This window comes from Lagopus leucura, unplaced genomic scaffold (genome assembly GCF_019238085.1).
Source record: "Lagopus leucura isolate 7727_CA_CO unplaced genomic scaffold, USGS_WTPT01 Super-Scaffold_100064, whole genome shotgun sequence".
Taxonomy (NCBI): Eukaryota; Metazoa; Chordata; class Aves; order Galliformes; family Phasianidae; genus Lagopus; species Lagopus leucura.
The window spans coordinates 772,299-794,117 of record NW_024962308.1 but is presented as its reverse complement, the minus strand read 5'-3'; the positions used below and the strand labels follow the sequence as shown (position 1 = coordinate 794,117).

The 21,819-nt window shown below is 49.9% G+C and overlaps 1 protein-coding gene across 9 annotated transcripts in view; it reads left to right on the top strand.

Annotated features, from left to right (window-relative positions):
- The window catches only part of LOC122188462 (excitatory amino acid transporter 4-like), a 30,278-nt gene that overhangs the window by 1,603 nt on the left and 6,856 nt on the right, over positions 1-21,819 (top strand). For 4 of the 9 annotated variants that reach the window (XR_006181578.1, XR_006181577.1, XM_042886794.1 and 1 more), the window contains exons 1-9: positions 6,778-10,984; positions 12,146-12,393; positions 12,813-12,950; positions 13,829-14,033; positions 16,122-16,164; positions 17,052-17,392; positions 19,562-19,795; positions 20,684-20,878; positions 21,304-21,438. Coding sequence is in view for 3 of the 9 variants with exons in the window: in XM_042886794.1 (XP_042742728.1) it covers positions 10,854-10,984; positions 12,146-12,393; positions 12,813-12,950; positions 13,829-14,033; positions 16,122-16,164; positions 17,052-17,392; positions 19,562-19,795; positions 20,684-20,878; positions 21,304-21,438 (1,670 nt within the window). In the remaining 6 variants the exon portion in view is untranslated. The other 5 variants (XR_006181579.1, XR_006181581.1, XR_006181582.1 and 2 more) reach the window with 4 other exon arrangements.

Genomic DNA, 21,819 nt, shown 5'->3' with positions numbered 1-21,819 from the left:
TAAGAGCGTGTGGATGGGAGGGAAAGGGCAAGCATTAAAGAGGAAACAGGGAAAAGGTGTGCGAGACAGGCAAAGAGAGAGAGATTGGGGCTGGTAGCGCTTGAAAGCTTTCAGATCCTCAGCCTGTCAGTATTCCTTCAACAATGTAAGGCTAAATATATGTGCTGGGATTACTTTAGTCTTGATAGATGGTCAGAAGTAAGAAAACTCCACTGTACATCATTTTACCAACTTCACACAAGTTAGCAGATTTCAGGTTGGTCTGGGGCAGCGATGTCTGGGGCCGATCACATAGCAGAGGTGCCAGTAGTGAAAACATCACACAAACTTGTTTCTTGTGCACTGCCTGGCCAGAGCCACAGGAGAAGCAGGTTCTGCTGGCAGCCCTGTTCCAGAGCTTCACCCATCATGTCGCCCTGTACTGACTGTCAGCAGTGCTAAAAAAAATACAGTGAAACAGAGCAAAGGAAGCAGGACGCTGCTCCATCGCTACTCCTTATCGTGGTGCTAAGAGGGCTGAACGGATAGCGCGGGTGTCCTGCTAAATGTGACATGGCAGCCAAGCAGAGCAGCAGCCCAGCGAGCAGATAATCACAGCGCCAGCAAGGCTTGCTTCCTAAGTGCCTGCGTGTGCTCTGCCATGGCCAACAGAGTGGAATTTTCCAGCTGGTTAGTCAGACTGCGTGTGCCACGCTCCCGGCTCCCCACCGTCGCCGCTTGCTGATGCCCGTTTAGCTTCAGGCTACAAACTGTGAGATTTCTCAGGGGCTTCTCCTAGGTCAGGAACAATCACTGGAAAAGTAGATCAGAGAGCTCACAGAGGAGGTGGCCTGATAAGCTGCGAACGTGCCTTCCCTCTAGCTCAGTTTCTGTAATGAGCTGTGAGACAGTTTGAGTTGCTCTGTTGACAGTGTGCAGCCAACACCACTCCAAGATTCTCCATGCTGCTGTATGGGCTTCGTGTGCCTGCCTGAGCCGAGTCTGACGGCCTCTGGCCACCGCCTCACCCGTCTGCTTTAAGGTCTGCAACAGAGGAGAGGAAGAAAGCTGGGAACTCGGTGAGGATGCTGGGTTAAGGAAGGAGGCACCTCATATCGTGTGATCGCTCCCTTGTTGCCATGCTGCAGGCTGGCAGGTGCGTCCTGCCCACAGCACCCTGAGTGCACACGCAGGCCTCCTGAATCACGACCCAGTGCTGCATGTACAGCTGGGTTCTTCCTGGGTGTTTAGGGAGACACAGGCTCCAAAGTCCTGCAGCAGGACCCAGCCCCGCATGCTGGCCCCAAACCCACACAGCAGCACCCAGACCCACACGGCAGGCCTTGAGCCCCCATGGTTGGCAGGCACCAAAGCCACGTGGCAGGCACCAAGCCTTCTGTAGCTCTGTGTGGGGCAGAATTTTCCCTGGAACACAAGTTCTGGAGATCTCTGTGAAGGGAAGACTCTGCTTGCACCTGGAGTTCTTCAAAGTATTGGGCTTTAGAGCAACATTCTACACCAAGGCAAAAATGTGTTTTTGTCAACATTAGGAGTCAAAGAAACGTGACAAAAGGATGAAAAAAAGTGAAAAAAGTCTCTGAAGAAGAACATGATTTTCCTAGAAAGAATTGGTGAGAACAAATTATGAAGTCCGTCAGGAGTGGCTACGAGCAGCTGGTTTTAGAGGATTCTGCAATTCAGTGAAGGAAAGCCAAGGCTGTGGACTTCCTACACAGCTGTTTTCTCTGAGAAATCCTGTGATTTTGAATTATTCTCCTTCAAGAAAGTTAGCTGGTAAATAATTGGATGGATCTCTAAGGAAAAGCAAATTGCAAAATCAGAAGTCAATAAAAGTAGCACTTGGGTTTGCAGTCAAAGATCTCACTTGGGAATAGAAGACAGGGAAGCCATTAATGTGTGCTAAGGGAAGCAACTGTTTGAGGTGGGGATCTGGAAGAAACTCAGAGCTGCTAACTGTCTTGTCTGCTGCAGGACCATCCACACTGAGCCTGCAAGTGCTGTATGCACAGGTGTTTCCACATCACATTCACTAAGGTATGCTACAGCCCCGTGGTGTGTTAGTATTAATATTAAGTTCTGCTCAGCTTATCTAGAGCAGCAGCTGGCTGCTTCTTCCAAATTATCATACATACATTCAAGGGTCAGGTAGACCCAGGCTTATATAATTTGCCTGGAATTGTGGTGAATTCATCACCACCAGGAAAGAGTAATGCAGGTTCAGAAATATTTCTAAATAGTATATTCTACTTAAAAGAAAATTAATTAACACAGGGCTATTCCTGTCCTAAAAAAGGAGGTCAGACTAAATGATCACAAATGGTCCCTTTTGTCCTTGTAATATACACATACACAGAGTTGGGAACTGATGGAGAAGAGCATAATGCCAGTGCTAATGCCATGTGGAGAATACCAGAGAAAATGGGCCGAGTTAAATTTGGACAAATATATCATCAGAGCAGCAGAAGTATTGCCACCCTGTTTTCCCAGCTCAGAGAAAGCAGACTTAACCCACGGTAGCACTGGAACAAGCCACGTGAAATATTAGTAAGGTTTTTTGATGCTCTCCAGCTTGTACAGCTCAGTCATGTAGGGTGTAATGTAATGTTGATGGAAAGCCAGGTAAGCCATTCCCCTGATGTAATGAGGCATTTTCGGATGTTAATGTGGAGCATGGTATAGGAGAGCATGTGGCTGTGCTGCTTCACAGTGTCTCATCCTCAGAAACAAACCACACATGGAAGTAACAGTTGTACCCACTACGTTCTCTGGACTGCCAAGAAATATTGCTCACTGTTTTTGCATCGCTTGGCTGCACAGCAGTTGCAGTCAGACAGTATGGTGCATGCTGCATGCAGCTCGGCAGATTCCTCTCAGCCCAACAGCTGTTCAGTTTTGGTCTTCCTACCTCGTGGCCGTCCTATGGGATGCTATTCCCCATATTAATTAAATCTTCCACCCCGTGACTTCCCAGGTGCCAGGGACCCACTCACACCCCTCAAGCCAGAGACCATCCCAGAGCAGTTGCTGCCAACCTAATAACCCATTTCCTTAGCGCCCAACTCTTATTTGAAAATTGGGTGAGATTTTCTTCTTCCAAGCTGCTCTGGCTGCCCCATCAGCACCCAGCTGTGTGGGCAGGGAGGCTGGGGATTGGGAGCAGCTTCTTCAAGCCATCCTAACAACAAATGCAAGCTCTGTGCTAATGCACAATGAGGCAGCTGATGTCTGCTGGCGAATAGGATGTGACCAGAAGGCATGAGAGCTGGAGAAGCTGTGCAGCATGAAGTACAGCCAGGCATAGGGTGGTGGAAGGAGGGAAGTGTAAGTGCAATCTGCTTATGGAAGAGAAGAAATAGAGAAACGGTTCTCAATAAGCAGTGCCACGTGCACATGAGAACCGTGTCTGCATTGCACAAAGCCCATTCCCAATTAATGGGCAAGACATTAAGTAGAGTAGAGTTCAGTGTAAAAACACCGTAAGGGAAATGAAACAAAGATCCTTAGGAAGAGCTTGTCTGTGACATGAAACCTGAATAAATCCTCTTTCAAATACGTAAGGCAGAACTGCTAGACAATTTGTATTGCTGAGGAGAAAGCAAAGGGCTGAAAGGGAGAGTCAGAGGTGGGTTTGGGCAGAGAAGAGAATTTAAATGACTCCTTGCATCTCTTCCCCCCTATTGGTGGGGGGATTTGGGTGAGATTTTCATGGGAGCTGCCATTTCTAGGTATTTTGCACGGTAAAAATCTGATAGAGAAGCAATGTTACAGGTCAAGTGGGAGCAGATTTGCGTGGGTCTGATTCCAAACAAAGCATTAACTTTCTGCTAGGACTTTTCTGCACTTCATGTGTTGCAAGAGTTTAAATTTTGGCTTTTTGTTTCAAAATAGGGCAAAAATAAATGTCGAAATATTGGCTTTTCCCATAGGAAGGAAATGCCATTATTTGAGCAGCTCTGCTTAACACAAAGGAGATTCATTTGCAGAAACTCTGCTAACTTGGAATGAAGGTCATGGCTGCATAATTGGACTCTGCTCCCTGGGCCAAGCCAGCAGCACAAGATATAAAATTAATCCCAACCCCCAAATTAAGGTTACTGTAACAAGGAGAACCAGACCACAGAATTGCAAAATCCAGCAGAGGAAGATTTGAGGGATTGCTTAACGTATCAGAAAATCACATCTTTCCCTGTGGCAATTAGCAAGGGGAATATTAACACCTGGGTTTTTGCACTTGAGATTCATGGCAGCATGCTTCCTAGTGGTTCTTCTCAGCAGCTGGGAGAAACTGAGTGCTGTCAGAAGGCCGAAGTGATAAATGCTGACTGGTAGGTAGCGAACATCTGGGCAGAGGTTTCTGCTGGATGCTTTCCGACCCAGCACTGCAGCTGTTCCACTGCGCCTGAATATCTCTCTGTTAGATGACCAGAAGCCCCCGTGCAGACTTTACTTCAAGAGTCCTTTGCCCAGATCCTCACTCTTTTACGACTGAGGTCTCTTCAAGCTGAGCAGAGGCACAGGCTGAGGGCATGCTTCAAGAGGGTGCAAAACAAGCTGCCCTGCACCTATGGGACACTTTCAGTCTACTTACAAGATAAGCACAAATCTTTTTGAAAGGCCCTTTATGAAGGAACTCGAAGGGAGATGATTTGGGAAAGCAGTCCCGTGCAGCGTCAGGTTGCTGCATTTGTCCTGTTTTATAATTTGAAGTGCCTGGGAGTTGCCCAGGTCAAAGTCAATATGAAATGTGGATGAATTTGGTGAAAGAGAAGTTCTAAGGCACTCACCATCATGTGTTCGTGGCTAAAGAAAGCACAGTGATATCAAATGGGGTCTAAGGAACTGGGTAGGAATTAGTACAGATTCTATGAGCCAAGCTGAGCTGCAGACAGGGAAGGTGGAAACAGACAATTAACCACCATTAATCAACCATTTTGTGCACCTGCTGAGCTGGCCATGTGCAGGGCAGCTCTGCCCCTCTCTGGGTAGTGCCAGAAATGCACTGTGCATGTGAGGAGCACTTTTGTGACTGCAGCCAATCACCCAGGCCTGCAGCAGGCAGCTAACAGCAAGATCAGGTGCAATCCTATGGGGACAGCTGCTGGCTGGAGGTGGCTGAGCTCTGAACACTCTCCTGAACGCTCTGCTGCTGGAGCCTGTGCCACATAACCAGAGGCATTTTGGAAAAAAATCAACTCACATTCCAATACATGCTTTGTTGAAAGGGTGGCTGACACTTTGCAGCGCACGGGGCTTGGTTTTCCAGTCCAGCTGATGCTCACATGAGCTGAGACTTCATTGAGCTTGTGCAGCCTTTGGTAGGAAAACCTGTGCCTGTTTCCTCCATTTACAGATGAGCCACTGAGTCATGTGCAGCAATTTGCCTGGTGCAGGCGGTGTGTCCTTGCCTCCTGATGCAGCAATGGCCTGTGTCCGTGCTGATTTGGCAGATAGAGGAAGGGATAGAGCTAGTCAGGCCTGCAGCTCCAAATGGCCCATCCAGAAAAGCCCCACGTGGGCACCCTGCGAGTGAACGTCTGCCTGCTGCTGCAGGAAAGCCTGTGTGTGCTGGGAGCTGTGACCCGAGGCTGAGGAGAGCTCTTCCCTTCCCAGGGAATCTGATGGGGACGGAGGGCTCAGGGGCATTTCAGCGCCATGAGCTGACACTGAGGCTTTGATCTGCCCCTTGCTGGAGGAGTCATGCTCTGGAGCAAGTTCTGGCTGCAGACACAGTGCATTGCTGCGGCTCTGCACTGGAGCTGGGTGCACAGCGAAGCCCCTGCTCTGGGGTCAGCTGGAGCAGGGGGGTGCACACCTCCGTGTGATGACCTGTGTGTCTGGTAGGAATGGGCACAGAGGTGCTGCTGTAACCTTGGCACTGGGGCGTGTATTTGGGAACTCATTTTTTCACTCTGCCTCACCTGGCTGCATGATGCTTACAACCTGAGCTGTGCATTAATGTAAATATTGAGATGCAGGACTGCTACTGAAAGGAAGCACGGCAGGAACGGACATTTCACAGATCAGTGAACAAAGGCAGTGCCTCCTTCCTTGAAAGCAGAGTTTGGCTCTCTGACAGTCCGTGTCGCTAACACATTTCCTTTGCACACTCAGTGAATGTGCTCTGCCTTGGGACTTGCCTAACCCACCACCAGGAAACTGCAGCTACTTGGCTGAGGCACAGGCACATGTCCATCCCCTTGGGCTGCTGTGGACAAACCACGTCGGTTTGTCTGGATCTCAGAGGTCCTGCTTACACGGATGGGGCTGAGGATCTGCCTGCTCAGAGGGATGCAGATCCTGCTGTTCCTGCACACAGCCACCCCACCTAGGCAGCAGGAGATGGGGATGGAGATGAGAGTTGGTTCTTGGTGAACAGCTTGCCCTGCTCTCCATTTCTGCTAACTTTCTTGTGTGAGGAGGGAGAAGAAAGTGCAGTGATAGCGTTCAACCCAGTATGGACTGTGTGCAACATCACGCTGACAGGTGCTTCTGTCCTCTGGTCTCCTGCAATCCTCAAAGATTTCTTCAGTCTCCTCCTCCATGCCACTCCCCCACCCCTGCTCCATGTATCCTGAGCATATTACAGTCTTCCTTTCCTCTCTCAGGAGGCATTGCTCAGAGCTCTCTGCTAACGCTGTGCCTTTCAAAGGAGAAAATCCTACACCCTGCCTTTGAGCTTCAAGAATCAAGGAACAAAACAACTCAGAATAATCCCCTGAGAAGAAAAAGACCCACTGTCCTTCTGCCTGACCACTGACACTTGTTCCAGGTGAGCAGTTTTGTTGGGAAATCTGAATGCATGAATCAGAGCGATGCCCGGTCCGGTGACAGGATAGGGGCAAGAGGGTGGATGGAGATTGCCTTGGGCACGGGTGTGGGGGGCAACAGGGACCCCCACACCCCACGTTAGGAGAGGGTACTGCCCACATGGGAATGCTTTGGAAGTGGGGCTGTGTTTGGGACAGGGTGCCATAACGGTGGGCGGGTGAAGAGAGCCAGCATGACATTGGCTATAGGAAGAAAAGCACTTGTCTTCCCAAGATTGGATTTAGGGCCCCAAACTGCAATTGGTCACCACTGTCACTGTGCTCAGCAGGGATGGAATTCCTGCCCTATGACATCCCCTTTGGTCCCCTCGCCCTGACAGCTGGTCCCCGGCACCCATGGGTGGGCCTGGGCAGATCTGCTCTCCTGCAGTGCCTGTTGTAGAGGGACGGGTTGGCTGGAAAGAAGCTGGGAGATGAACATGGGCAAACCCCAGCGCTTCCCGAGTGCAAAGCCTTGCCAGGGGCTGCTATAGCAACTCAGCAATAGCTGAGCCCACCCCAATTGGGCTGGCGAATGGAAGCCTTCGGCGTAGGCACTTTGGTGTCATTGCCTTCAGCGTGTGCAGCCCTTCTAAGGACAAGCAAGGGGCTGGGCTGCTAAGGCTCCAACTGGCGTAGGGATGAGGGTGACTCCAGCCCATGGCCCATGAGTCATCTCTGTCCTGTCCCTCTCAGCACTGGGGGCAAAAAAACAATAATGGCACAGAGGCTGGATTCAGTGCTGCTGACAGCAGGCGCTGAGCCACTGCTGGGGGAGTGGGACAGGAGGGGGCAGCCAGGCAGCCCCTGTGAAATACTAGTTCTTGTGCCAAACCCCTTCCCAGCCCCTCTCCTCCTGCAGAGATTCCCCTTCCCTCCTCTCCCTGCCGGTGTGCTTCCCTACTACTCCCCAGGGAGACTTTCCTCCCTGAAAATCCTACTGCTGTTGACATTAAACACGATAGCAGAGTTTCCTTGGAGACGAGAGAAACAGTGGGCTCCAAAATGCTGATTATTTCACGGTTTCTGGCTGGCTTTCAGTGATGAAATAAAAAGAAAAGAGTTGTGATAGCAGAGGGAGCCCAGGGCAGCCTGTGTTGAGCAGGGCACTGACTCTGCTTTTCCAGTGCCACCTCTTTACACAGGGTTTCCTGAGTGTGCCCCAAGCAGCAGTGCAGCAGCACGTGCCATGTCAAACTGGCTGCTCTGCGACTGCGCTGCCCCTGTTCCCAGGCCCCTGGAGGCCAAAAAATTGGAGAGAAACTTTACTGTGGGCAGTTCTAATTTGGCTGACTTCTGCCTGTCCCAGGAGTAAAACTGGCTAATTAGATTAACCCTTCTGTATTATTGTACATCAGCGTTAGCAGCAGGGGGACAACAATATGAGTATCAACATTTGGATCTTTCTCTCGTGTCCATTTGTCCCAAGTGGTGACAGTGAATTTTGTCCCAAGATGACAGAACTTCAGCTTTGCTTTTACCATCCCCAAGCCAGTCACTATGGCAGGAGTGCCCTGCAGTGCCATGTCCCAGTGGTGGTCAGAAGCTTGCTTGGCCTCGAGGAACATCTCACAGAGGACCCACTAAACTGATAGCACCCATTCCTGCTGAGACACCTCTGGGGTCCCCACTCAGTCATTTCAATGAAGCAGCATTTTCTGGTTTATGTTTCAGACTGGTTTAAGAGTGCTGAGCAGGGTTTAGAGGGTGAGAGAAGAGGAGTGAGGAACCAGGTCTAGTTCTGTGCCAATTATGCATAGAGACCTGCTCCAGGACACTGCTGGGGACAATCCTGCTGAGCCTTGTCACACAGTGTGCCACCGTCCCCGGAGGAGCTCAAAGAAAGGGTAGATGTGGCACGAGTGACATGGTGTGGGGGGCATGGTGAAGACGGGCTGATACTCGGATTAGAGGATCTTAGAGTCATTCCCAACCTGAATGATTCTGAGTCGATGATGATGAGATGGAGGGACCGCAGAATGGCTGAGGTTGGCATGGACCTCTGGAGATCATCTTGTGAGCATCTCTGCTCAAAGCAGCATCAACCAGAACTGGTTTCTCAGCACCATTGCTCAGGACACGTCCTTTCAGTTTTCAACATCTCTAAGGACAGAGATCTCACAACCTTTCTGGGCAGCCTGCTCAGTGCTGAACCACTCTTACAGTGAAAAAGTGTTGTCTTATGCATGAATTCTTGTATTTCAATCTGTGTCCATCACATCTCTTCTGATCACCGGGCACTTATTAGCGTCTGGTCCATCGATGCACACCGTGCTGTTAGTTGCCTTGTTCCATCTGCACAGGGATCCTGAATTCCAGCTCCCCACCTCTCCGCCACATCCCTGTGAGCCCAGCAAGAGTGCAGCCCTATTGCTTTACATGGATCTCTACTTTCTACTCTTGATCCTGCGGTGCTGTGCCCATTCATGCAGAGGCACTTCAGAGGAGTTCTCGTTTGTGCTGTTCTCCCCACAAAGTGTGAGTTAGTGCCTTTGTCCCTTAGTGCCACATGCACACATCTCTTCAGTACCTCCAGGGAGGAGGACTCCACCATTTCCCTGTTCAGGCTGTTCCAACAACTGACCGCCTTCTCCATTAAGTAAATCTTCCTAATGTCCACCCTAAACCTCCCCTGGTGCAACTTCAGGCTTTTTTCTCATATTCTTTCCCTTGTCATCCAAGAAAAGACTGATGCCCTCCTTGCTGCAACCTCCTCTCAGGCATAAAAGTATTTTAAGAAACCAGCCTTAGTGCTGAGCACTGAGAAAGGCTGCTGGTGGCCAACTGACAACTGGATTGAACTTCATTCACTGTGGCTCTTTGAGTCCATCCAGTTCAATGCACCCCAAAATGTGGTTTGCCCCTGGCTGCCCGGGCATACTAAGTTGAGCGTGCATCACCAGCACCTCCAGACCCCTTTCTGCTGAGCTGCTCTCCAGTTTCTTGTCTCCCAGACTGTACCCATGTCTGGCATTGCTCATCCCAAGTGCAGAACCCAACCATTTCCTTTGTTGATCTTCAAGTCATTGCTAATCTCTCTGTGCTCCAATATATCCAAGGCTTCTTGTCCCTGCGCCTCCCAGTTTAGCACAATGGGGAAAACTGCTTAGCGTGCACTTCTCTCCCGCATCCAGATAATTGATAGGAGTGGTGAATACAGAGCTGAGCCCTGGAGAACATCACTATTGACCGTCTGCCACCAGCTGTAACCCCATGCACTATGACCACTGGAGCTCTACCAGTGCTCCAGTTCATCACCAAGCATAGCGTGAACTGTCCAACTCACAGCTGGTCAATTTGTCCAGAAGGATGCTGTGAGGGATGGCACCAAAAACCCTACTGAAACCCAGAATGGTCACATCCATCACCTTCCCTTCATGCACCATGACCTTACCCCGGAAGATCAGATCACTGAGGCAGGACTTTCCCTTGATGAACCCATGTTGACTATTGGATAGCAGCTTTGGTCTTTGAACAAAATGATAAATGTCTTCCTTCCCCATTTTTTACTTTCACCATCTTCTGACTGCTGGCCTTAAAATGGCCAACATTCCACTGGTTATGACAAACCTCATTGCCAGGAACCAGGCATTAGTTTTGCAACACTGGGCTTTCTTACAAAATATCCTGTGCTTCCTCATCTATCCTTGAAGTTACCTCCAGAGCTGCTCTCTTGAATATCTCAGTTCTGGCAGAGCAGAGGCTGAAGAAGCAGTCATGATTAGGAAAGCCTTCACCAAGAAAGCAAAGCTACCTTTTTCCTTCTGGGAAGGAAAATCCATGCCATTGCAGACTGCTTGTCTGCAAGAAGTGTGTTTTGACAACTTACCGCAGCAGCTGGAGGACTTCCAGCTGATGCAATAGAGAATATTTACACAATTTCAGGCTGGCGATGCAGTGGGAATGTGCTGTAGAGAGGGCTGCTGGATTGCAAAATGTACAGATGGAGAAAGGCAGCTAGACAGCGAGAGGGTGGGGACATCACAGAGCGGGTCCTGGTGAGCTCTTCTGTGCCATGAGCATTGCTCTGACAAGGCTGCTGAGCATATGGTGCAGCATGGCATCCTAGTGATTCATCCTGAACTTTCCTGCATCAAAATAGAGATTTTGTTTTCTTTGCATGAAAATACTTCTTTCCTGGTACGTGTGGATGGGGAGACATCTGGAGAACAAAGCAGGTGAGTCCCTCTGCATGCGTGGGTGCTGCTCCCACCTTCCCTGTGTGGGAACCCTTGTCATTGCTGTGATGTGGTCTAAGGAAGGTGAGGTCTGGAGGAGAGCTCAGTCTGCATTCTCCTCGATCAGTGCAGGTCTCCTCAGGTCGCTGTGGCAAATGGGAAACCTGCTTTGCACCAAGCAAGCCGTGGAGGTGACAGCAGATTCCATTCACTGAGAAATGGAGCACTGCATACAAAGTGCCCTTTGCCTTCCCGAGGTGTGCTGGGTGCTCGGTGAGGAGCAAGCAGTTTGGGAGCAAAAAAGCCTCAGAGGATCTGACCCTTTATTTGTCAATTCACTTTGCAGGAGTTTGTTTGCAGGAAGTCAGACTGCATCCCTCCAGCAGACACATTTCTCACCATGAGGGCAGTAAGCTCTGGGACAGGCTGCTGGAAATACCGCAGATACATGTGATCCTCCTTGGCTCAGGGAAGGGATTGTTCAGGGAGTTTGTGACAGCAATGGGTGAGGTGTGAGAGGTGATGCTAGTAAGGTCAGACAGGAGGACACGAGATGTGTGAAAGGCCTTCTGGGGCACAGGGACCATTTCTTAATGTACCATGAAGGCACAAACATTCTTGTGTGGCCAAAGGCTGGATGCTTAAAGCCTTCTTTCTAGAGGTGGCTGGATTTTAGGGAAGCAAAGAGATGTCTGAAGGGACTTTCTAAAGCATCGATGCATCTCCTGCATCTCTCAATTCTTACATATATTTAAAAATCTGCTTCTTGGTAGCAACTCAGATAAAGATGGAAAGATCTATTTAATCATTAAAATTAAAAAAAAAAAAAAAGGAGTCCAAATAAATCAAGTCGCACCATGAAGCATTGGCTGTTTAATGCCTCGATCTCATGGTAGGCATTTGTTTGGTCCAAAGCAGAGGCGGTGTGCACTTCATGAGGAATAGGATCTCGGTGCCTGGGGGTTTCTTTGACTTAAATTCAGGATTGCAAATGGAGAGGCTGTCATTTGCATTGCAGCACTGAAGAAAGGTCTCCCGGCAGCTGCTGAAGTGCCAAAGTGCCCCTTGGGTTCCTGTATCCATCCAGTCTTATATTTTCTTCGCAAACCCTTGGGAACAAGAGTCATTTTCAGCTCCTTTCCCTCCCGTGCTCCTCCCCAGCCAGGGCAGGCAGAGCAGCGTGCAGGGGCCGACCATGAGCGAGCAGAGCCACGTCAACAGCCTGTTCCTCAACGAGGACACAGCCAAGCGGCTCCACGCCGAGGGCCGGGTGCAGCGCCTGCGGCAGGCCGTGCAGAAGCGGGCGGCGCGGGCCAAGAAGAGGATGAGCAGCATCACTGCTGACAGCGCCAAGAGCTTCTTCCGCAGAAACGCCTTTGTCCTCTTCACCATCGCCGCGGTTTTGCTCGGTATGGGGCAGCGTTGGGCTCCGGGTGTAAGCGTGGGGGAAAGTCTGCTTATCCGGTAATGGTTTTGTTTTATTGGAGTGGTTTGGCTGGGGAGATGGAGCTGAAGGGGCCCTGTGTCTGTCGCTGCTCTCATAAGAGTGAGCTCTTTGGTGGTAATGGTCTCGCAGGGAGCAGCCCAGCGGAGCAGCAGGAGGTGGCGGTTCAGCACAAGGCTGCCATGCATGTACACACGTAGAGGGGAGAGAGCAGGCAGAGAAAGCTAGAACGCAGCATTGCAGAAAAGAAAGGGCATTACACTCTGGGGAGGGCAGGAGCGGAAGGGAGAAGAGGAAGAGGGAAGCCACGCTGTAGGATGGAGTGAGGGCAGGCCACCAGCTCACTATGACCCGTGTCCATTTTCATCCCTTGTTGACCCACAGGAATCATCCTGGCCTTTTCCCTCAGGCCCTACCAGCTGACCTACCGCCAGATCAAGTACTTCTCCTTCCCAGGAGAGCTGCTGATGCGCATGCTCCAGATGCTGGTTCTTCCTCTCATTGTCTCTAGCTTGATTACAGGTGAGAAGAGCTTTCTGGTGCTTTCAGCCAAGGCAATACTCAGCAAAGTCTGGTGCTGGCTGTTGTTGGAGTTCCCTTTGTGCTCTGCCTGCAGGTGCTCGGATAAGCAGGGCTAGTAATGACAAGCCTGAACCTACAGCTATAATGACCGTGGTTTACACTCATACCCCAGCTGGTTCAATAGTGGTGAAGAGAAGCAGAAGGCTTTGTGCTTTCTCAGAAGGCTGGGGAGGGCACAGTGTAGTGCTTCCAATGCCCAACAGTTGAGCATTAAGAAGGGTTTATCTGTTCCACGTATCCCTACTTGTGCAGGGGGGTTGGACAAAATGATTTCCAGAGGCCCCTTCCAAGCCGAACTTCAACTATGACTTTGTGATTTCATTCAGATTAACCTTGGATGTCAAAGTTTGTTGTCCAAGTGTGATTCAGATTTCCACTAGCCTAAATGAGGTTAATTTGTGCCAATCCAAGAGTCAGAGTTGATTCTCAGGTGGAGCACCAGCCTCATCCAGGTCCTGGTAGAAGACAGACCAGCCAGCCGACCCTTCAGAGGGCAGAAGGGGCTGCAATGCAATCCATTCCGTGAAACATCCCACCAGTAGGGAATGAAAGACCCGTTGTCCTGTGGCGGCATTATTTCCCTTCTGAGAGCTTTAGGAGGAAGTTGCTATGTTCCCAAATTCAGCCTAAGATTTATAAATGTTCTGCATCTTCATAAGCTTAAGCAACTTCCCCCCATATCTACATCATCCTGGAGCTCCAAAGTCTGCCCCTTGTACTTCCTAGAGACTCAGCTCCCATCCCTGCCCCCTGCGTGCTTCGAAACTTCCTCTGAGATATCAGATTTGCTCACCTTGTCTGTCTGCCTGACTCCCCAGGAATGGCCTCTCTGGATGGCAGAGCCTCAGGGAAGATGGGTATGCGGGCTGTGGTCTACTACATGGTGACCACAATTATAGCAGTCTTCATTGGCATCCTCATGGTGATCATCATCCACCCAGGCAAAGGATCTAAGGACAAGCTTCACCGAGAAGGCAGAATTGAGCAGGTTCAGACCACAGATGCCTTCATGGACTTGGTGAGGTAGGTGGACCAGTTGGCCGCATGTCAGTCCATGTCAGTGAGAGCAGACTCCTCCTCTGAACATCCCTTTGAAATGCCACAGCTTTAGGTTTATACTGTCAGGGAAAGAGGTCTTTGCTGAGTCTTTCTCAACGTGCTACTTTTAGCTCAGTCAGGGGAGGCCTATCACCTTCCTGCAGAGCTGCAGCCTTTGTCCCATGTTTGGGGGAATGGGGATTTTTTAGCCTGGGAAAAATTGGAGGTGATATATTTACAGTCTTCTGCTGCCTGGAGAGGAGCTGAAGAGAATATGGAACCAGATTTTTCTGAGAGGTATACAGGGAAAGGGCAAGAGCAAGCTGGAACAAGCAAAATTCTGATTGAGCACAGGGAATAAGCTGTACCCACAGCTAGCGCAGACTGGGTGCTGGGAGCCAAGGAGATGGAGGAATCTCTCTCCTTGAAGAAACTCAAAGCTCTGCTGAACAGCCTGAAGAAATCCAGCATTGAATGAGGCCACCAGCAGTCATTTTTCAGTAATTTCTATGACTTAGAATAATGGTGATCAAAATCAGTATTTAACAGTGAGGTTGGGCCAACACTTCTTGGTTTGACTACATTTGAAGCCAGGCTTGGAGGACTGCAAGGTGGTTACCCAGCTTTGTCACGCTGACATGCAATGCTTGGTCTGCAGCCCTGGAGTCCTGCCCTTCTGCTGGGAGTCAACGTGTGGCTTTGACAAGATCAGCTTAATCCAAAGGCTGTCAAACTAAGAGATGGACTGAGACCTGACGAGTGCACAAGGATCCAGTGTCACTTCTCCATTGTTCAGAGATGTGTTATTTCTGACATTGTTTCATTCATTCATTGCTCGTTTTACTTAAGAGTCTCTCCTGGTTGGGAAGAAAAGGGGCACCCCACAGTACAGTGTTTACACAAAATAATCTGAAGGGATTGGAGAACAGTCAGATTGAAAAATAGCTGTAATGGAAATGTGGGAAGCAGGATTAGCAATGACCATGTGCACTTCAGAGATCCATCTAACAAAGACTGCCCCAAGTATCCAGCAAGTTGAAGAAATGATACCCAATATATTGTCTGACCCCCCCTTGCCATGACCTTCTGCAGCCAACTGTGACATGAAGCTTCGTTTCTGAGGTTTCAGGATAACAGAGATCAGATGAGTGCTGTAGAGATGAGGCTGAGAACATGGCAATATGGTACTTTTTCAAGATCCAGTTAGTTCTGATGATGCTTTTGCAATGAACCCATGTCCCAGTGAAAATCTCCAGCCAGTGCTACCATCCAGGAACCAAGTGACTGGTCATGATGTCTAAGCACTGACTTTGCAGAATGGGAAACCAGTCAGAAGACACCCAGAAGAAATGAGGCTGGCTGCTGGATGCTCTGGGTTCAGCTGAGAATGATAGGATGGAGTCAAGAAAGAAACCATTCAAATTGAACTTCATGCTTTGTGAGGGTAGGCTGAGGGATCTGACCTGCTTCGACGTGGGGGCCAAGGGACGATCTAATAGCAGCAAACAGCTACTTCAGCACAGCTACAAAGGTGACAGAGCCAAACTCCTCTCTGAGATGGCAGAAATCTTGACAAAATGTGCAAACCAGAAATATTGGCTTGGGGGGGACAGTGGTACGTTAGGGTGTCTTTTCGCCCAGGGCTGTGGTGCAGCCCTAGGGCAGCTTAGCAGAGATGTGGGAGATCTCTGTCCCTGGGAGTCTTCAAGGCTTGGCTCGACAGAGCCGGAGCCAAATGTAGCGTTTGCAACGGTTCAAGGTGAACCTCCTGAGGGCCCTGTGCTTAATAAGCCACAAAGATGGAAAGCATCGTTTTTGAGGCATACCTGCAATTTACTTCACTGCTCACCCTGCTTCGACTTTTTAGGATTTTGTATGCATGTGTAGAAGAGTCACCTAGATCCAGATCAGTTCCAGATCTTCAGCCAGACAGAAAGGGCCAATCTGCTCATAGGCTGGCGTTGTGGCTGTTGTGACAAACAATATTGCTTTCAGACAGAGGCCTTGGCCATGAAGCCCACATTTGCTGGGAAGTCAGACAGGACAATAACTCTCTCCTTGTTTTATCTGCAGGAACATGTTCCCACCCAACCTGGTAGAAGCCTGCTTCAAACAGGTATGAGATCCCACCCGTCCTACGGCCTCCCTTTGTGCACTGTGCAGTAGAATATATTCCAGACTAATTCAACTAAGGGTGATTACAGGGATTTCTTTTATGCTTCCCTTCATGCTTCCCTAATTCCAAGCACTCGAGGAGGCATTCTAGTCGTTAGTCTGTATTGTAGCATTCCCCAAGCAAGTGACCATGAGCCTTTATCCTGCAGTTAAATGGTCCTGTGTCAGTCCTGGATTACCAAAGAAAATGTTGGTATCTCTCACTGGAAAGAGAAATGTTGCATGTGGATTAAATAATCTCCTTTTTAGAGTTGTAAAAATTAGAAGGTACAGGAGATAACTGCAGTGCAGAGAAGAACTGATAAAGTATTAGATATAAGTGAACAACTTTAGTCCATCGAGTAAAGACAGAGCATTTGACTTGCAAGATTATAGACACATCCAAAGGAGAGAACAATTCTTAAGACCAAAGAGTAGATATGGACTTAAAGGTAACAGTGACTTAAAATGAAAGCAAGAGTTCAAATGGAGAATTTTATGCAGATTTCAACATTAAAACAAACTATTTAGGACAGAATGGAACTCTGTCTTTTGAAATTGACATTAAAAAAAAAAAAAAGGATGTTTTGGCCATACACGAGTCAGGAGGTGGCATCTGGATGCAGTTCTCTAGATGCTCCAGTGCTCTCTTTTGACCTTAGGCTCTGTGAACTTCTCAGCCAAAGCATTAAAACTGGGAGTTCGAGAGCAAGCATGGCAAGTGTCCCACTGAGGTCAGTGAGAGCTTGCAGTTCTCTCTGTCCTTTGGGCAGAGATTTGACAGCCCGGCATGTTGTCCTGAGCTCCTGAGCGAGGGCCTGGAGTCACCTGAAGTCTCTGTCATTTCAGTACAAGACGCAGTACAGCACCCGAGTCTTCACCAGAACCGTCCTTCACAGCAGCAATCTCACAGCAAGCGTGGCAACCACTCAGCTCCCTGCGCCTGAGAACTCCACCGGCATCCTGGAGAATGTCACGCAGGCCCTCGGGACCATCTCCGAGGTGCTGAGCTTTGAAGAAGTCATTCCCATCCCGGGCTCGGCCAATGGGGTGAACGCGCTGGGGCTGGTAGTGTTCTCCATGTGCTTCGGTTTGGTGATCGGCAGCATGAAGCAGAAGGGACGGGCCCTGCGGGAGTTCTTTAACTGCCTCAACGAAGCCATCATGAGGCTGGTGGCCATTATCATCTGGTGAGGAGCACGGCCGGTTGGAGCAGGAGGTCTGCAGGTGCAGTTTCCGCTGACCTGATGAGAAATGGAGTAGCTTTAAGGATGACGTGCATAGGAAAAGTAGATGGGCACAGCTCTCCTCCAGCTCTCCATCAGGCTGGAGGGAAAAGTCCGGATGGGATATTTGTTCACATTTCATTTCCTGTTGTTCTTTGTTTGTTTGTTTTGTTTCCACCTTAGAAATATCAGGTACACCAGGACTTGCTTTCCCCGAGGCTGCTGGAAACATCCTTGGAAGACCAGAAAGCTGAAGTGGAAGATCTCTTAGCCTTACCAGCAGGCGTAGGGCATGAGGCTTTCCCACAGAAAGCTTTCCTTCCAGCTGTGTTCCAGGAGCCCGAGCTAGCTGAATCACAGTCACTACTGCCAGTTTTCTGCCCCTTGGGGCAGCACTCTCATGCCTTGGCTCTGAAAGCTGAGCTGGGTTGACAGGATCAACTCCAAGTTGCTGCCTTTCAGCTGGAGGTCTCCCAGATCCCACCTCCTCCAGATCTCAGCTCCTTGTTGCTTCTTATGCCTGCACTACACGGTCCAGACAAGGAAGGCATTGCTGCAAAAAGTCTTCTTAGTAAGCAGGATTTTACCAAATCTTGTTATGTTAAGCTCCTTACCTGTCTGTGGCTCAAGCTCTGAACGGGAGCTTGCTGTCGGAGAGATATGGGACTGGCAGAACATGTGGAAATGCCTGACAGGGAAGGATCTGTCAGCTCCACATCTTCTCCCCCATTCTCAGTCACTCCAGCTTTCTTTCCCTGGTGTCCCAGTGGCAGTCTTGTATTGCAGAGAAACATCCTAGGCACAGGATATGGCCTCACACAGAGATACGGGGCAAGAGCAACCTTGAGCTCACAGCAGAGCCATGCACTGCCTGGGAGCCCCAGCCCCTCTGGCATCTTTTCCTCCATGGATGAGCCAGAATCTGGGGCCTTGCTTTCCTGAGGGGAGATAAGAGTTGCTCAAGGGCAAAGGAAGGGAGAGCAGAGTGGAAGAAGAGGACCTGCACACTCTTTATTCTCAGAGACCATTTGAAGCTACCTTCAACTACCTCAAAAGGCAGAATGCTGATGGGTTGGACGTTGGTTATGCTCAGGAAATGGCCTGTGCAAATACATTAGGTAATGTTTGAAGACATCCCCTGCCTCACCAAAACACTGCTGGTGCAGGAGGCAGGACTGTCCCCCCAGCACGCCTTCCTGGAGCCACAGCCTGCAGAGCATCTCCCAGGAGCTGCTTTGTCCTGGGGAGATCTGGTCACAACCTGCAGCCAAGAATGTCTTCCAAGAAAAAGGTCAGAGGAAATGAAATATTTGTGAAATCCTTTCCTGAAACTTTTCCAAACCTCCCAGGCTAAGTTGGAGTTTGGCATGTGGACCTCTGAGCTTTGTGCATGAGTTGCATGTGAGCTCCTGAGCTGTAAGAGGCCAACCCCTGAGAGGGGTGGCCACGGAGCTGGGATTTCCTTCGGTCCAATTATTTGTTTAGTTCAGTGCCCATGATAATTCCCTTGCCTGTGTTATGGCTTCCTTCCCATGGAGCCTCTGCTGCTCATGAGATGCACTGCTGGGAGAAAAAGCTAGAAGAAATGGGAAGGGTAGCAGCATGCCTCAAAAAGAGGTTGCACATAAACCACTGCCTTCACAGATTGTTTTCCCAGTCCTCAGCACACCAGCTGTGGGTGCTCTGTATGCTCCTCTTCCCTGCACGAGAACCTCTAAAGATAACAAGGCATATTGCTAGGCACACAGGACACTTGCTTTTACTCCCATTTCCTTCTTATTTCTGTAACTGTGCCTCTCAGTGAAAAAGATCCCCTCAGCCCAAGCTCTGCTAGGAAAGGAAGGGACCGTGAGGGCTCCTTATAACCCCCAGCAATGCCACAAGCAGTGTTGAGGAGAGAGATAGGAACCTGGAAGGAGGAAGAAGCCTCTACCAGTGCCCAAGCTGTGCACTCAGCTGGTTTTTGACTCGGAGATCTCTCCACATTGCCAGAAAAGAAACCAGCAGTACAGCCCACCAACCAGCAGGCTCCTGGTGTGCTGGCTTATGGAGATGTGCCCAGAAAGCATGCACTGAAGCAGGTGTGGAGATGGGATATCAGTTCTGAGCACTGTCCGTGTGTTTCATCCACAGGTACGCCCCAGTTGGGATCATGTTTCTAATTGCTGGCAAAATCCTGGAGATGGATGACCTGGCGGTGATGGGGGGCCAGCTGGGGATGTACACCCTCACCGTCATCGTCGGGCTCCTCATTCACGCCCTCTGCATCCTGCCGCTGCTCTACTTCATCGTCACCCACAGGAACCCCTGGGTATTCATTGCAGGGCTTCTGCAGGCCCTCATCACAGCCCTGGGCACCTCCTCAAGGTACAGTGGCTGCATCGCCTCGGGGAGAAGTGAGGTTGGAGGTGGTGTGGATATTCCGGGGCTGCTGCTCAGTGCTTTGATTGCCCTCAGTGCAGCTCTCAGGTCTCACCATTTCAGGCACTAACAGCATTTTGCATTGGTCCAGACAACTCATTTCAGAGCAGAAAGATTCCCAGTTCCCTGCCCAGGAGACCTCATAGTGGGCTCCTCTCTACCCATCGGCTCACAACCAGCAGTCCTCACAAACATGGTGGTGACTGTGCTTGCAGCCCTGAAACACTCAGCTCAGGACACAAATCAATCCCCACTGAATCCCAGCATTATTTCCCGTGCTCACACCTCCACATATATATGCTCACAAACATTTGCACACTTCTTTTTTGCCTTGTGTCCAGCTGGTGTCAAACTGCCAGGAGTGTCCTCACTCACACACCAAAGCAGTGGATTGTGGGGTGCTGTTGCATCAGTTTCTCCTACATGCATTTTCATGCTGAAACACAAAAGATACCCTCACGTATTCTTTTCTTATGTACTGAGTTGGGGAGGGGAAAGGACACGAGTTTTTTAAGAGCTGGAAAAGAAGTTTTGGTCTTGAGGCTCCATTCTGTGCACCCAGAATCCCCCAAATCCTCTTCTTTTGGTGTTACACCAGCACCACACAGCCCCTGCCCACCCCCCTGAGGAAAGCTGTGTCTGAGCGGGCAATGCAGCGTGCACCATACTGAGGAACCCTTGCTTAGACTGTTCTTTCTCCTAGCAGCATCTGGCCTCTGGCTCACATGGCAGGGTGAGAAACAGGTGGGTAAGGTGACAACCCAGGCAGCAGTTTGGTCCCCCTGGCACAGCCAACACATACCTGATTTGTGGTATTTTCTAAATCCCTTTTAGCTCAGCGACTCTGCCCATCACCTTCAGGTGCCTGGAAGAAAACAACGGCGTGGACAGGCGCATCACGAGGTTTGTTCTGCCCGTGGGAGCTACCATTAACATGGATGGCACCGCTCTGTACGAGGCCCTCGCTGCCATCTTCATTGCACAAGTCAACAACTACGAACTCGACTTTGGGCAGATCATCACAATAAGGTGACTTTTGAAAGGTCTAGGGAATTTGGGAGGGATCCCATAGCCAGCCCTTGGGTAAGCCTGTTTTGTTGGCTTGCCTGAGCTTTAGGTTCCTCTGAATGGAAAGGAAGGGGAAACTTTCAGGAATGGAAGCTAATAGGGCTTGAGTGCCATGTCTTCGAGACCCCCCTGAGACCTTATTGCATTCCCAATTTGGGGCCAACCCTTGGACAGAGCTGCTGTGTGCACTCTGCTGTGGCTGGTGCTGGCAGGACGTGCCGGGCTCAATCTGATGCCCCACGTGTCACTTTCCTTCTCTGTGACGGGGCAGAAAGGCTGCCAAGATGGTTTGTAGAAAATGTGCTGAGCCTCTTCCTGATGCTTCTGCAAATGTGACTGCCTGTATTCTTCCTTCTGCTGAGAGATGTGCTTTGCTTTCCCTCCAGCATCACTGCCACGGCAGCCAGCATTGGTGCTGCAGGCATTCCCCAGGCAGGGCTGGTGACCATGGTCATAGTGCTGACGTCGGTGGGGCTGCCAACTGAAGACATTACGCTGATCATCGCTGTGGACTGGTTCCTGTGAGTTCTCTGCTCAGCAGCATGCCCTGCCCTGTGCTCCCTGTGTCTGCACTCCCAAAGTCTGTGCTACAAGCAGGCTCCATGATCTGTATCAGGAGGCCTTTGCACAGAAGCCCTCTCTGTTCATTCATCTTCACCATATACTTCAGTGACCCAATGCATCAGAATTCACTTACAGATCAGCTTGGTGATCAAGCAGCATGTCCTTAGTTTGCTTTATCTTACTAGATAACAATTGGAAATGATCTCCAGATCAACAGGGACAGGTTGTGTCAGTAACACAAAAATTCACACTGCTGAGTGACAGTGGCTCTGTGCTACCAAACAAGGACAGTGGGATGGGATGGGATGGGATGGGATGGGATGGGATGGGATGGGATG